Below are 14,879 nucleotides of genomic sequence, written 5' to 3'. Positions count from 1 at the left end.
TGTGTGTGTGCGCGTGTGTGTGTGTGTGTGTGTGTCAGGTGAGCGGTTCTCCTCTGCTGGACAGTGAGATGACAGCTACTGTACAGTTTGAGAATCCTCTCTCCTCAACGCTGCAGAACTGCTCCATCAGTCTGAGCGGCAGTGGTCTGCTCAAAAGCACAGAGAAGTCCAGGTGAGACAACTATTTTTACATCACTACTGTTCTTAAGTACATATATGAAGTATCAGTGTCAAGTATTATTATTTTAGGAAACCCCTACTATATTACAAAAAAATACCCAGAAACACTTCAGTTTAGCTCAAAACTCACAGCATTAACAAACCAATAACTAACACTACCAGCCTAATGAACTACTAATCAGCTCTTTATTAATAGTAGTAGGTTGAGGAGGATTAGAGATGCAAAATATGATCATACTTCACTTCTACTAATGAACAGATCTTAATAATAAGCAGGTAATGGCCTCAATTGTGACCTAAACTACTGCATTTCCTAAATGAAGCGGAATAAAAAGCTCTTTTGAAGGGGAAAATCCAAGACAAGATAGCGCTGTTTAATTTATGAACAAGCTGAATTGTGTGTGTTTACATGTTAAACTGGTTCACAAATTGAATTTAAATGATTTATTCAGAGTGAGTCTTCAGTAAACCCTTCTCTTATTCAGATTAGGCCTGCACATTATCTGGTTTCAGCGTGGATATCACAATAAGTGCATCTGCAACAGTCACAGCGCACATATGAGTAATGCTGAGTTGACTTTACACTGTATTTTTAACATTTAAATATACAAAACCATAAAGCATGCACTTCTTATCTCACTTTTATCTGTTTTATTGCATTCATCAGTGTTTGTAGTTTGTTTATTGCATTTAATGCATGATAAACTCCTCTACAGACTCATCCAGATCTATCTAAATGAAGACATTTGAGAACACCAATTTTCAATATTAACTAGTTGCTTATTAGCATGCATGTTACTGAGAAACTGGCTGCTTATTAGTACTTATAATCCACATTTTCTGCATGATCTTAATCTACATCCCTAACCCAATACCTAGACTACTATTAATGTCTATAGCGAGAATTGAACCCAAGTTAAGGCTGACTATAAACTCTTTTTATAACACTATAAATCAATATACATTTGATAAAATTGTAAGAAAATTAAAATATTGCAATCTCTGATTTTTCAATATGGTGCAGCGCTTATTGAAAGGATCCATCTGATCTGAGTGAGCTTGCACATGTTGTCACAGTGAATGAATGATGTGCTTATTACACTATGGCATGTTTTTGGTGATTCTTGCCAAGAATACACTGATCACTAAGCACCTTCACTACCTTGACTGTAGTGATATTGAATGGGGAGACTTTAAACTCGTCTACTGGAGTAATATTTCATTAGGGTTACCTGCACTTTCAGTCAAGTGTTGAGTTAGTGATTGTGGTCCACTGGTGTGTGCAGTACGGTGCAGCTCGGCCCAGGACAGAGGATCAGACTGCAGGTCAGCTTCACACCCTACAGACTGGGACTCAAGAAGCTGATGGCCACCTTCAACAGCGCCACCTTCAAGGACGTTCAGGCCAGTGTGGATGTCGATGTGAGATCAGCGTGAGGTCAGCAGGAGGTCAGCGTGCTCCTGACCCTCAGCACATAAACACCGGCACAGACCGGCTCACATCTCTGCAGATTATACACGGTTATAATCCAAACATCTCAGATTCTAGACTCAGAGAACAAGATCAGCAGTGTTGGGGAAAGTTACATCAGAGAGTAATGCACTACAATATTGACTTACTCCACAAAAAGCTGTTACTTAGTCACTTTTTATGGCACGTAATGCATTACAACACTTTTGAGTTTATTTTCTGCCCTCATGAGGCTTGATTTCTTTCACAACTCATTATTTTTTCTTAAATAGAGGAGCTCTGCAATGCACAACACACTGTAGAACCTTCACTTACCTTTAAAAACACACATCAATAACACTAATGTAGGATAACGTTATCTTCTGAGCACTTCCAGAGCTCTGCATGCCGTATATACAATCTGTTTGTGCAATACAATAATGACCGTTTACAGCAGTGTGTTTGCTGCTGTTAGTCTCATTAGTGCAGTAAATCAGTGTGATTGAGACTATTATAATCCCCTTTTCCTGTTCTTCATCTGTTCAGAATAATGAGAAAACTTCCAGCATTGCAGAAATGTAAGCTGAAGTAATCATGTTCTGTCTGTTCCTGCATTCCCTCATCAGTGCCGGATTCAACACTCTTGGTAATTCAGCTACTGATTATTTAAAAGCTAACTAATTAAACTAAAAAGTAACTCAAATAGTATACATTTATTAAAGTAATGCATTTCTATACTCGTTACTTAGAAACATAATATTATTACTTAACTTCTTGTAATGCGTTTCCCCAACACTGATTACATAGTCTATGTCCTAAGTCTATGATAATCCACAGGGCAACTTTTCAAGCAGCATTGCAGGGAACAAATGATGCATAAATGGACACCCAGCGAGACACTGGCTAACTGATTACAACAGTGGGTTACAGATACAATATAGATTATCCATTCTTAATAGAAAAGCAGCCAAACTACATCAATCTGCATAATTGCCTGGCAACATTGCTCAAAAATAAGATTACATATACATACAGATGAAGTCAGAATTATTCGCCCCCCTGTTTATTTTTTTCCCCAGATTCTGTTTAACAGAGAGCAGATTTCTTTAACACATTTCTAATCATAACAGTGTTAATAACTCATCTCTAATAACTGATTTATTTTATCTTTTTCATGATGACAGTAAATAATATTAGTCTAGATATTCTTTAACACACTTCTATACAGCTTAAAGTGACATTTAAAGGCTTCACTAGGGTAATTAGGGTAAAGTAAAGGTAATTAGGCAAGTTTTTGTATAATGATGGTTTGTTCTGTAGACTATCGAAAAAAAATATAGAAGGGCTAATAATATTGACCTTAAAATAGGGTTTAAAAAATGAAAACCTGCTTTTATTTTAGCCGAAATAAAACAAATAAGACTTTCTCCAGAAGAACAGATATTATCAGACACACTGTGAACATTTCCTGAATCTGTTCAACATCATTTCGAAAACACTTTAAAAAGAAAAACATTTAAAGGGGGTTAAAATACATACAATAAATATATATAAAACATATAAATATCCATCTCTTTTTTTTGCTGTAAGATTTGACATTTTTTGTCTGATTTCTGTTCTGCATTAACTGATGAATATTCTGCACGTCATATATTGTATATTTGTATTTTCTTTGCATTGATTTCATTGAAAAGAGCTTGAGATATATAAATATGCTTTTTCTTGCTTTATGGGTTTACAATAAATAAAATAATGACTAATGACTATCAGAGTCCAGTGGTTTTACACTTTCATTCATTTATTTTTTTTCTGCTGAACACAAAACAATCTTCAGATTAGGAACAGAAATACTATGACAGAATGTTCACTTTGGGGTGAACTGTGCCTTTAACAAACAAACAATCAAATCAAAACTTCTTGCACAAAATTGATTCAAGCACTATTAATGATCTTTATCTTTGTGTCTTTATTTGCAGAAAACTTCTAGGGCTTTGCAGTTTGTATATTGATTTCATTCACAAAGTATCAGAGATTTTCTGTTGAGCACAAAACAAACTCATCATTGACTTTCATAGTAGAAACAACAGAATGTTCACCTGGAGATGAACTGTATAATAAATAGTAAATAATGTGGGATCTTTTTTTTCCACCAAAACTTCTTGCACAAAATTAATTCAAGCACTTTTCAGGATTTTATGTGTGTCTTTATTTTCAGAACAACTCTAGGGTTTTGCAATGTTTTCATGTTTTTGTGTGTTCAATCTTTATTTTTAATTCTCCAACTCTCAAGGATTTTAAGCACTCATTGGAGCATTAGCATTATGCGTTTAATCAGAATAAATAAACATTTGAATTAAAAGTCTGTTTTGTTCTGTTAATGAAGCAAGTCATATGTAATATTAATATCTGTAATATGACGAGCATTACAGAATGAGCAGAAGATAAACAGAAGATATTGTGAATAAAAGCATCAAAACACATGTCAATATTTCTGAGGCTCAGACTCCTCCACGGCTGCAGATCAAGCTCAGTTTGTTTGTGCTGTTGTTGATTCTCCTCTGCAGTAAAAGATCTGGATGCTTCACGCACACATGCATGCACGCACACACACACTTGTTCCGATATCCAAGTGGGGACTCTCCATACCTGTAGTGATGTTTCTACTGTGCGGACTGTTTATTCTCAAAACTTAACCCTCAACGCAAACACTCTGCACGTTTACATCTTTACAATCCTTCATTCTGACCGATTTATGAGCTTGTTTACCCATGAAGACCTCAATATTGATCCTCCCTGTGATACAAGTCCCCAAGAATCTGTGTGCATTCAGGTTTAAGTCCCCAGCAGGATATAAAAATAAGTACCACACACACATACACCGACAGGTTTGTTTCATCTTAGTGAGGACATTAGATTAGACTTCCGTTGTTTTTCTCTCAGGTTAATGATGTCTATGGCTCAACCATAACTCTACCCCTAACCCAACCCTCACAGACACACCAGCACACACTGATGAACATCTGCTGAGATTTTTACAAGCAGTAAAATATCCTCAATAATGGATCCTTTTAATATTTCACTATATACATGAAAACAATCAAGTCCTCACAAGAGTAGCTAAACCTGTACACACACACACACACACACACACACACACCGTCTCTCCGTGCGCTACGAGTCGCTCCTCAGCAGTGATCTGACCTTCTCCAGGTTGTGTTCAACAGCTCCACTCAGAAACTCCACCCAGGACACATCGGCCTCCGCACAGACATGAGAGGACCTGAAGGAGAGCAGGCAGAGATGGACCAGCACATGAGGACGAGGGGAACACATGACTTTTGGAGTGTTGTTTAAATTTGAAGATTAAAGAGGATATACTAATCTGCTCACCACTGACCTCCATAGTATTATTCTAATATCATACTATTATTGTCTATAAGTCAGCAGCTGTGTTTACATCCACCTGTTTTGTTTGTGCATTTTGGAATACAAACATGAGTGTGTGTGTGTGTGTGTGTGTGTGTGTGTGTGTGTGGGACTGAAGTGTATCTCACCTGGTGATGTCCAGCAGTTTTTTCAGCACAGCTGCCAGTCTGCACACCTGCAGTGGAGAAAACACACACACACACACACACACACACACACACACACACACACACACACACACACACACACACACACACACACACACACACACACACACACACACACACACACACACACACACACACACACACACACACACACACACACACAAAAGCTGGTTTAGGTAGATCTTTTGTGGAGTGTGTGTGTGTGTGATGGAGTTAACATGTCATCATGTGCTCACACTCACGTTCTGCTCCACGGCAGCTCGGTCCACAGGCGGGTAAAGGCTGAGGGCCAGGTCATCAACACTGAACACACACATAAAGAGGAGCATGTGAGTGTGTGTGTGTTAGGGTTAGTGCGAGTGTGTTTGTGAGTGTATGGGTATGCATGTGTGTGCGCATCTGTGTGTACATTTTGTGTGTACACATGTTGTGTGTACACATGTTTATTCATCCATTCATCTATTTTCCTTTCAGCTTAGTCCCTTTATTAATCCGGGTTTGCCACAGCAGAATAAACCACCAACTTATAACGCATATGTTTTACACAGCGGATGCCTTTCCAGCTGCAACCCAGTACTGGGAAACACACATACACACTCGTTCACGCACACACACAAAGACCACAGACAATAAAGCATTCCTCTATAGCGCTGTATCTGTTTCCTTAATGTTTAAAAGTAGTCAATATTAATTATAAATGTCAATGTACCTCATTTAGGTGATTTAAAATAATTAAAGCTTCTCATTTCTTCTGCTTCTCCATCATTCGAGTGAGTTTATTCATTAATAATCTATTATTACACTAACCTGATCCATTCCACTCACAGCCGGTGTTCATGCTGTGTATATAACTAATATACATATATATTAATGTGTGTGTGTGTGTGTTGTAAATCTGAGTGCTGCTGGTCTAGTGCTCTCACCAGGGACTGACATGTGCTGCAGCGTCCGCCAGGTCGTCCAGCTGAGCGATCTCCTGCTCCGTCTCCAGCTGAGCGTTGTGTCTGACCGCAGACGAGAGTTTGCGCAGACTGGCTGCAGACGCCTTCAGCAGACCCTCACACTGACCAATCAGCTGCCGGTCTGACGCTGACCAATACCTGTCCTGATTCCCACGACCACCTTCATCATCATCATCATCATCATCATCATCCAGGACGTCTCCAAATGGGTCCTGTGACTCAGCCAGAGCCTGAAGAAGAGGAACAGTAGAGTAACACACATAGCATGCACACACACTAACACCATCACTAAATAAAATCAGACACACACACACCATCACATACACACACTGCATAAACAGACAACATCACTGCATACACAGACACAAGATCACTGTAATAACACACACACATAAACAAACACGTACACACATAATCCCTGTATACACACACACAACATATAGAAATAAACCTGCTGCATCTCCTCCAGAGCGTCCTTCACCAAACCCACACACGAGCTCAAGACGGCCAGAACAGCACTGCGGTTATCTGACAGAAACACAATATACATACACACACACATCTTATTATTCACATTATGTAAGGTGTGTTTAAGTAGTGCACATTTGTTAACTACATATTAATTTAGACACATCTCTGTATAATGTCTGCAGTGTTTAAAGCTCAATGTGTGCACATCACCTGCAGAGATGAGCTAATTATTTTACAAAAATGATCGTTTGGCAGAACTGACTGCATTCCCACAGCTCAGCAGTTCCAGCATTCCTCTGGCATCAAACCCAAGACTGCTGTTGCAGGAGCTTTATTACAAAACAACACTGATGTCTCAATGAGCCACACAGAGACTGCTTTACATGCACTAAAACACCCCTCATTTGAATGTGGATGCACAACCTTACAGATTTAGAAGCAGCTTTAATTTACTAGCAACACTAGTCATCTCTGCCGGACAATCTGAAATATTGTATGCATTTTTATTCTCTAGTCTTCATCTGCACTGTAAGAAGCGCTATAGAAATAATGATGGACGGAACTGAAGGACTCCAGCACAAGTTGTTTCTAGATACCTTTGGGTATCTGGTCAAAATGGTCACATGCGGCCCAAACACTCCCGGTGGAGGTGAGCTGCTCCTGCGAGACACTGGGGGAACACAGGAGAATGTAAACACAGTAAATGAACACAGACAGATTATAAACACACACAGGTTGTTTAAACAGTATATAAACACAGACTGATCATCATATCATCACTATATCCCATCATCATCTGATCATCCTGATACAGCACTGAAGAGCAGACACTGATGAAGCGCTGGCGCACATGCACACTCACTACAGCTGATCACAGCACAGCTTATCTGCAGTTTCTCTCACTGGACACAAGGTTTACCCTACTCACTTTATGCACATTTTCAAAATGTATGCACATCTTGGATTTCCATTAAGTGTTTTTTTCTGAAATAATCCAAAATGTGCATAAAAACAGGTGGATGGAAACACAGCTAGCGAGGGCCTCAGAGGACGAGTTCTACCTTTGTCCAGGTGAGGACAGAATGACATCCAGCAGCTGAACCAGACCCTCCAGAACCTCAGCGGTGGCGTCCCTGACAGACCTCCTCAGTGTGACTCCTGGACACACGTGCGCGCAAACACACACACGAAAACATATATACACACACACACACACACACACAATCATGTACAGACACGTGCATACACAAATATCCACAAACATACACACACACACAATCATAAACAGAAGCACGCACACACAAAGAAACATTTACAAACATGCACCAAAAAAAACACACAAACACACATAAACAAATACACACACATGCAAAATGGCACAGATACACACGGAAATACACACAACCAAACAAACACAAAAACGTGTATATATACACACACACATGCACAAACACAAAAACACAAACATGCATGCACAAACACACAATCATGTACAGACACGTGTATACACAAATATGCACAAAAACACACATACATCATGTACAGGCACGCATACACAGAAACATGCACAAATATGCAGAAAAAAAGACACAAACATACATTACACACATGCAAAAAGACACACACACACACAAACACAGAAAACACAAACAAAAAAACACACACATTTGCACAAAATCACACGTCAGACACACAGAAACAGAAACACACATGCACACGCACACACACACAAACACGCACACACACAGACACACACACACACACACATACACAGTCTAATGAGTTTCTCAATAATCAGGTCAGAGGTCATGAGACGGTTTGTGTAATCCACAAATGAGCAAATGCAGCTGAGCAGCTCCAGAAGAGCTTCATACTGAACACAGACACCACAGAACACTGCACTGCTTTTGATTTTGGACTTCAGTATCCTTGTAAAATTATGATTACGCTCAGTTTTCTTTTACGTTTTTAGAATTACTTAATTACGCACTAAATATTTACGATAGTGTTTTTATTTCATACATTTTTACAGCTTGAGCATGTGTGTGTGTGTGTGTGTGTGTGTGTGTGTGTGTGTGTGTGTGTGTGTGTATGTGTATATCTGTTACCTTGACTCTTTGGCAGCCAGAAGTAAACGGTGCACAAGGTCAACACACTCTTCTGCACACAATCCCCCATTTTTGCACAATCCTAAAGCGAAGAAACACAACAGCAGCAGCAGCATTACTGATGGACAAATGACAGGATAGTTATAGTGATGTTCAGAAGGGGGTTAATCACACCTCGTCTGACGGCAGTGGCGGCTTGGAGAACATCAGGCTGAGTTTAGTCGCTTCTTGAGACACTGCTTTTACAGCTTCATCTGCGGAAAGAGAAGAGCTGGAGTGAGTCATTCAGCGATTCAGAAGAACATGATTCAGATTCAGAATCAAACACTGAACGAACTCAGAATCTCCCAGAAGTTGGCCAAGCTGAAGGTGCCGCTGCTGTCGTTGGACTCTCCATCTGCAAACACAATCAGAAACACTGTGGGCTTCAGCACATCACTGACAACATCTCATTCAAATTACTATTAACTATATCTGTTAAACTAGAGTAAACATCATGACTAGCACTCTGACCAGCTAACTATATCTGTTAAACTAGAGTAAACACCATGACTAACACTCTGACCAGCTAACTATATCTGTTAAACTAGAGTAAACACCATGACTAGTGTTCTCACCAGCTAACTATATCTGTTAAACTAAAGTTAACATCATGACTAGCGCTCTGAGCAGCTAACTATATCTGTTAAACTAGAGTAACACTCTGACCAGCTAACTATATCTGTTAAACTAGAGTAAACACCATGACTAACACTCTGACCAGCTAACTATATCTGTTAAACTAGCGTAACACTCTGACCAGCTAACTATATCTGTTAAACTAGAGTAAACATCATGACTAGCACTCTGACCAGCTAACTATATCTGTTAAACTAGCGTAACACTCTGACCAGCTAACTATATCTGTTCAACTAGAGTAAACATCATGACTAGCACTCTGACCAGCTAACTATATCTGTTAAACTAGCGTAACACTCTGACCAGCTAACTATATCTGTTCAACTAGAGTAAACATCATGACTAGCGCTCTGAGCAGCTAACTATCACCGGTTAAAGTGTTTTCGTGAGTGTTTTGGAAGTTTAGCCGTTAGCATTCCCACAAACACTGCTCAAATACACAATGAAACACGGAATACAGGACCACCATACCTCTCACTCGATCCCTGCTGCACTTCACCGAGTTCCAGAGGTTTCTCAGCGGAAGCAGCGCTTCTGAACGCGAGTTTTCGCCGCTCATGACGCGCTTTGCTTCAGTTTCGTGGAGCCGCGGAACGAAAGTCAAGCGGAACTAATATTGTCTGAGTGTGACCGGAATGAATCCGTCGCTGCACAGTCAGCTTGGTTGATACTTTTTGAATGTTTGTTTGTAATTATATACATTTTGAAGTGTTAAACCAATATAATTGTTTACTTCTGTATTACTGGTGTAGTTTGGTCAATTGGTGAAGTTTGTTCCTCCGCTGTCGCCACTGGCTTGTCTGGTTCGGGACCTGTGGAGCTGTGGATGGATTTGCTCTTCAGTGTTTGTTTGGACTCTCAGCAGTGTAGATTTAACCACACTGAACTGAACTAAGCAGAACTTCAACTCTGAACACTGGACTGAAACAGCTTTAATCTACTAGAACTTCTGTGTTCAGCTGCTGCGACTCAACACTAAAGCTTAAGTTACACACATTTTAGGGCATCGAGCTGCCTCCACACGGTGTTTGTGGAGTTTTTGTGTCTTAATATATCCTAATGTATGGGTTTAATCATAAAAATACTTATAAATAAAAGATGATTAAATAAATAAACTGAATCTAGTCTTCTCTGTGTGGATGATTTTGGGCGGCAGGTGGCGCTCGACACCAGAGAACGAGTTTAGTGGCCTGTTGACTATACATATTTACATATATCATGTTGACTATATATTTATTATAGTAACGTTACAGGTGTATTAACCTGATTAGAATTACTTTATCCACAGTTTTGCCACAAATTCCATGCACATCATGGCTGATTTGTGGTTAACATGAGGTCTATATACATGACCATGAAAAATACAGTATTGGGTCATTTGTTTATATTACTATAGTTGATGTGTTACCAGAGCAAATCACTAAAACACATCCAAGTGCTTTACTATAGTATGATTGAAGAACACGACAATATTCACTGTAAATCACTGCAGTATTTTCTGTCATGCAGGGAGAGCTGTGGTTCTTCTCATGCATTATTTTCTGTGTACTGCTCATATTTCCATATGTCCAGTTAATGATTTCAGATCATAATCGCTGGTAAACAAGATACAGAAACAGTTTTTTTTTCCTGCAGAGATGCTTGCATATGAATTGCACCACATGCTCAATAGTCTGAGCGTGTTCAGAGATTAATGTCTCACGAAAACACGTCCGCTCTCCCTCATGCTGAGCTCAGAACTCTTCCAGAATTACAGGAACATTTCAAGCATTTTTCATTAATTCAGCTTAAACTGGACTTATATAAAACAAATGCATGATTTACAGTAAACTGAATCCATTATTTAAGTAAAACAATGCAAAAGCTGAAAATATGTGATAGTAAGCTTTTGATTGAACACTCAGAAATAAAGGTACGTAATCTGTCACAGGGCTGGTACCTTTTCAAAAGGTACACATTTGTACCTAAAAGGTCTATATTAATGCCTCAAGGGTACATGTTAGTTCCTAAAATTTTAAGAGGAACACTTTTGTACTTTTTAGGTACTGATATGTACCCTTGAGGTATTAATATGGACCTTGTAGGTACAAATTTGTACCTTTCGAAAAGGTACCAGCCCTGTGACAGCTGGAGTACCTTTATTTCTGAGAGTGTATCACTAGCTGTGGTTTAAGTATTGTTAAACTTTTTAAACAGGAGTTGATGTAACAGAGTTGACATGTGCATTTCCTTCAGATTCATTCATTCATTAATTTTCCTTCAGCTTAGTCTCTTTATTTATCAGGGGTCACCACAGTGGAATGAACCGCCAACTATTCCAGCATGTTTTACACAGCGGATGCCCTTCCAGCTGCAACCCAGTGACACTCATACACAGTCATTCATACACACACTCATACACACCAGCCAATTTAGTTTATCAATTCACAGATAGCGCACTATGATTGGTGTTTCCTCAACATTAAGCACAAATAAATGAGGGAAGAATAACAACATGCCTCAGTGCCTTCAACAGTTTCACGCCACAGGATGTGACATCACTTGCAAAACGTTCTGTTTTTATCAGCACTTTACAGATTGTTCTGCCTTTTTATATCCAACATAAAAGAGTTGACCAGAACTACAATAGATGTTTCATGCAAGTATTAATAGAATAAACACATGCACAAACATTTTTTAGACTTCATTATTTGATGATAATTGAAGATTCAGGAGGCGAGGCAGTCACAAATAGCTATAGTGGGAGTCTTTAAGTTCATATTTAAGACAGAATGTCTCTAAACACACATGCAATCATTATTCTGTTTAGAAATAATTTGATTAATTTCAATAATTTTATATATATATATATAAAATAAAAGGTTTATCTTGCTGAAGCAAAAACATGACCTCTGTGATTGTGTGAATGTGTGAATCTGACTCCTCTGTCGACTGAATCACTCATTCATTCAGATGATTCACTGAGTCTTCCAGCTCTGACTTGACAAAGATCTCAGAAGGATATCAGTGAAGTGTGTTATCAGCTTATCTTCACTATCTGTGGCAGATCATGTAATACAGCAATCAGCACTGCAAGAAAAACACCACCAACAGCAACTCATGATCAGCAGATTCATATGCATAGAGATAAACTGTGCTTCATAACCAATGATTTATTTAACCACAAATGACCATGGAGCACATAATGGCACAAGTATATCACAGACAAGCATCAAACATGAAGAAATACTAAAGCAATTATTAGTAAATAGTAGTGTTTTGACCCAGGCAAAAGGAAAGTGTTTTATACATTTGATAATGCATGGAATATTAACTAGGTATATGTATATTTCACATGTCTATTCATTTTTACAGTCTGAAGAACATTTCTCTGGTTGATCATTCACATTAGATCTTTACTATATACATATGCAGTGCTGGTGGCACGGTGGTTCAGTGGTTAGCACTGTGGTTTCACTGTAAGACTCTGCTTCAAGTCCTGTCCACTGTTCGCCACAGTGGAATGAGCTGCCAAATAAGCCTTGGAATGAGCCGGGACTACAACCAGCCACCTTCTCGCAGTGAAGCCACAGTGCTAACCACTGAACCACCAAGCCACTCACGTGCTCAGCATTTTGTTTAATTAATATTTGTATTAATTTCTCAGTGACTATAGACAATAATATTCGGTGGATTTAGACAAAACAGTTTTATAAAACAGTCATATTTAATAAATTAAGAACACAATTAAATTAAATCCAGTTATCGCAAATTCAGTTTGATATTTTTTATGTTTCTCCTGTTTTTTTCTGTTTATTCAAGTTTTATTGAATACTTTTCCTCAACATTAATTTGTAAGTGTAATGTTTTATTCTGTGATCTTCAGTTGATCAGTTTTGTCTGTGTCTGCACAGATATCTTACCGTAGAGCATTCTGAAGAGAATATTACTGTAACAGACAGATCTGTGAAGGCTTAACTCATTTATGCACTATAGCTATTGATCAAACCTTTAACTTTTATTAGAGTCATAACCGTTATCTGTGTGTCCATACTGTATGTTCTTTCAGAGCGTCCCGACAGTGATGTTGTGTAAGATGCAGAGGTGAGAGTTTCACTGGTAAAGCAGTGAATGAGTGCTGAGCCACAGACAGAGGTGTTGTTTAACCCTCAGCTGTTATTGACTCGGTTTATCTCAGCTTATCAGATGTTTTTGAGAAAAGCCGGTGTTAAAGCCATCCGCTTCTTATCTTTTCTGTGTTTTGCACTCTTTGTGACTTAAGGCTTTGCAGTAGAGGCTCTTTAACCAAAACAAGTAGAGGTCTTCAGATAAGCTGTCACGTACTCTTCTGTCCTGCTCTACATCTGTGTGTTTTTGTGTTTGTTTTGAACTTATGACAGGTCACACACACACATTCATGATGCTCCATGTAAATAGTATCCGGAAACAATGAATAGACTTGACAATTTATGATCTATAAATGTGTGAATTGAGTGAAATGTAATTTGTTTTATTCTGTAAACTCATTACAATCTTCCAGATTTATTATACAAATATTGTCATTTGTCATTCATTCATTTTCCTTCTGCTTTTATTTATCAGGGGTCGCCACAGTGAAATGAACCGCCAACTATTCCAGCATATGTTTTATGCAGCGAATGCCCTTCCAGCTGGAACCCAGTACTGGCAAACACCAATACACACACACACACACTCACTACACATACACTACGGCCAGTGTAGTTGATCAGTTCCGCTATAGCGCATGTGTTTGGACTGTGGGGGAAACCGGAGCACCCAGAGAAAACCCACGCCAACACAAGGAGGACATGCAAACTCCACACAGAAACACCAACTGACCCAGCTGAGACTCGAATCAGCGACCTTCTTGCTGTGACATGACAGTGCTAATCACTGAGCCACCGTGCCGCCCTCTTCTCATCATAGTTCTTCCAAATTTATAACATAAACATTGTTATTGGGGGCGTCACGGTGACGCAGTGGGTAGCACGATCTTCTCACAGCAAGAAAGTCGCTGGTTCGAGTCCCGGCTGGGTCAGTTGGTGTTTCTGTATGGAGTTTGCATGTTCTCCCTGTGTTGGCGTGGGTTTCCTCCGGTTTCCTCCGCAGTGTAAACACATGTGCTATAGGGCAATTGGGTAAGTTAAATTGTCTGTTCAAGTGGGAATGAGTGTGTATGGGTGTTTCCCAGCGATGGGTTGCAGCTGGAAGGCCATATGCTGCGTAAAACATATTCTGAATAAGTTGGCGGTTCATTCCACTGTGGCGACCCCAGATTAATAAAGGGACTAAGCGAAAAAGAAAAAAATGAATGAACATGGTTATTTGTCATTAAATTTATAGTAAATTAAAATCATTTATCAGTTTTGTTCCTTTATACATATTTATTTATGAAAAACGCAAAGCTGATATGCAGATGAAACATTACAACTTTAAT

The 14,879-nt window shown here is 39.0% G+C and overlaps 3 protein-coding genes across 4 annotated transcripts in view; 1 reads left to right on the top strand and 2 right to left on the bottom strand.

Annotated features, from left to right (window-relative positions):
* The window catches only part of tgm8 (transglutaminase 8), a 10,235-nt gene extending 6,841 nt beyond the window's left edge, over positions 1–3,394 (top strand). The window contains exons 12-13 of the mRNA XM_009302778.5: positions 39–172; positions 1,467–3,394. Of these exons, the coding sequence (XP_009301053.2) occupies positions 39–172; positions 1,467–1,617 (285 nt within the window). The 3' untranslated portion in view covers positions 1,618–3,394. The remainder of the gene's footprint in view (positions 1–38; positions 173–1,466) is intronic.
* Positions 3,395–3,407: 13 nt separating this feature from the next.
* ccndbp1 (cyclin D-type binding-protein 1) lies at positions 3,408–13,369 on the bottom strand. Of its 2 annotated transcripts, XM_068221725.2 has the most exons (12): positions 13,345–13,369; positions 12,332–12,511; positions 9,102–9,161; positions 8,939–9,018; positions 8,765–8,846; positions 7,718–7,814; positions 7,253–7,326; positions 6,637–6,713; positions 6,147–6,415; positions 5,466–5,526; positions 5,185–5,231; positions 3,408–4,910 (listed from the first exon to the last, which is right to left on the bottom strand). In XM_068221725.2, the coding sequence occupies exons 2-12, from the start codon at positions 12,384–12,386 to the stop codon at positions 4,802–4,804; spliced, it is 1,011 nt and encodes a 336-aa protein (XP_068077826.2). In that variant the 5' UTR covers positions 12,387–12,511; positions 13,345–13,369; the 3' UTR covers positions 3,408–4,801.
* The window catches only part of pmepa1 (prostate transmembrane protein, androgen induced 1), a gene marked incomplete at its 3' end in the record, with an annotated part of 54,947 nt that continues 51,397 nt past the window's right edge, over positions 11,330–14,879 (bottom strand). The window contains 1 exon segment of the mRNA NM_001002580.1: positions 11,330–11,341.

The sequence above is a fragment of the Danio rerio genome, chromosome 6 (assembly GCF_049306965.1).
Source record: "Danio rerio strain Tuebingen ecotype United States chromosome 6, GRCz12tu, whole genome shotgun sequence".
Taxonomy (NCBI): domain Eukaryota; kingdom Metazoa; phylum Chordata; class Actinopteri; order Cypriniformes; family Danionidae; genus Danio; species Danio rerio.
This window is presented reverse-complemented; position numbering and strand designations above follow the sequence as displayed.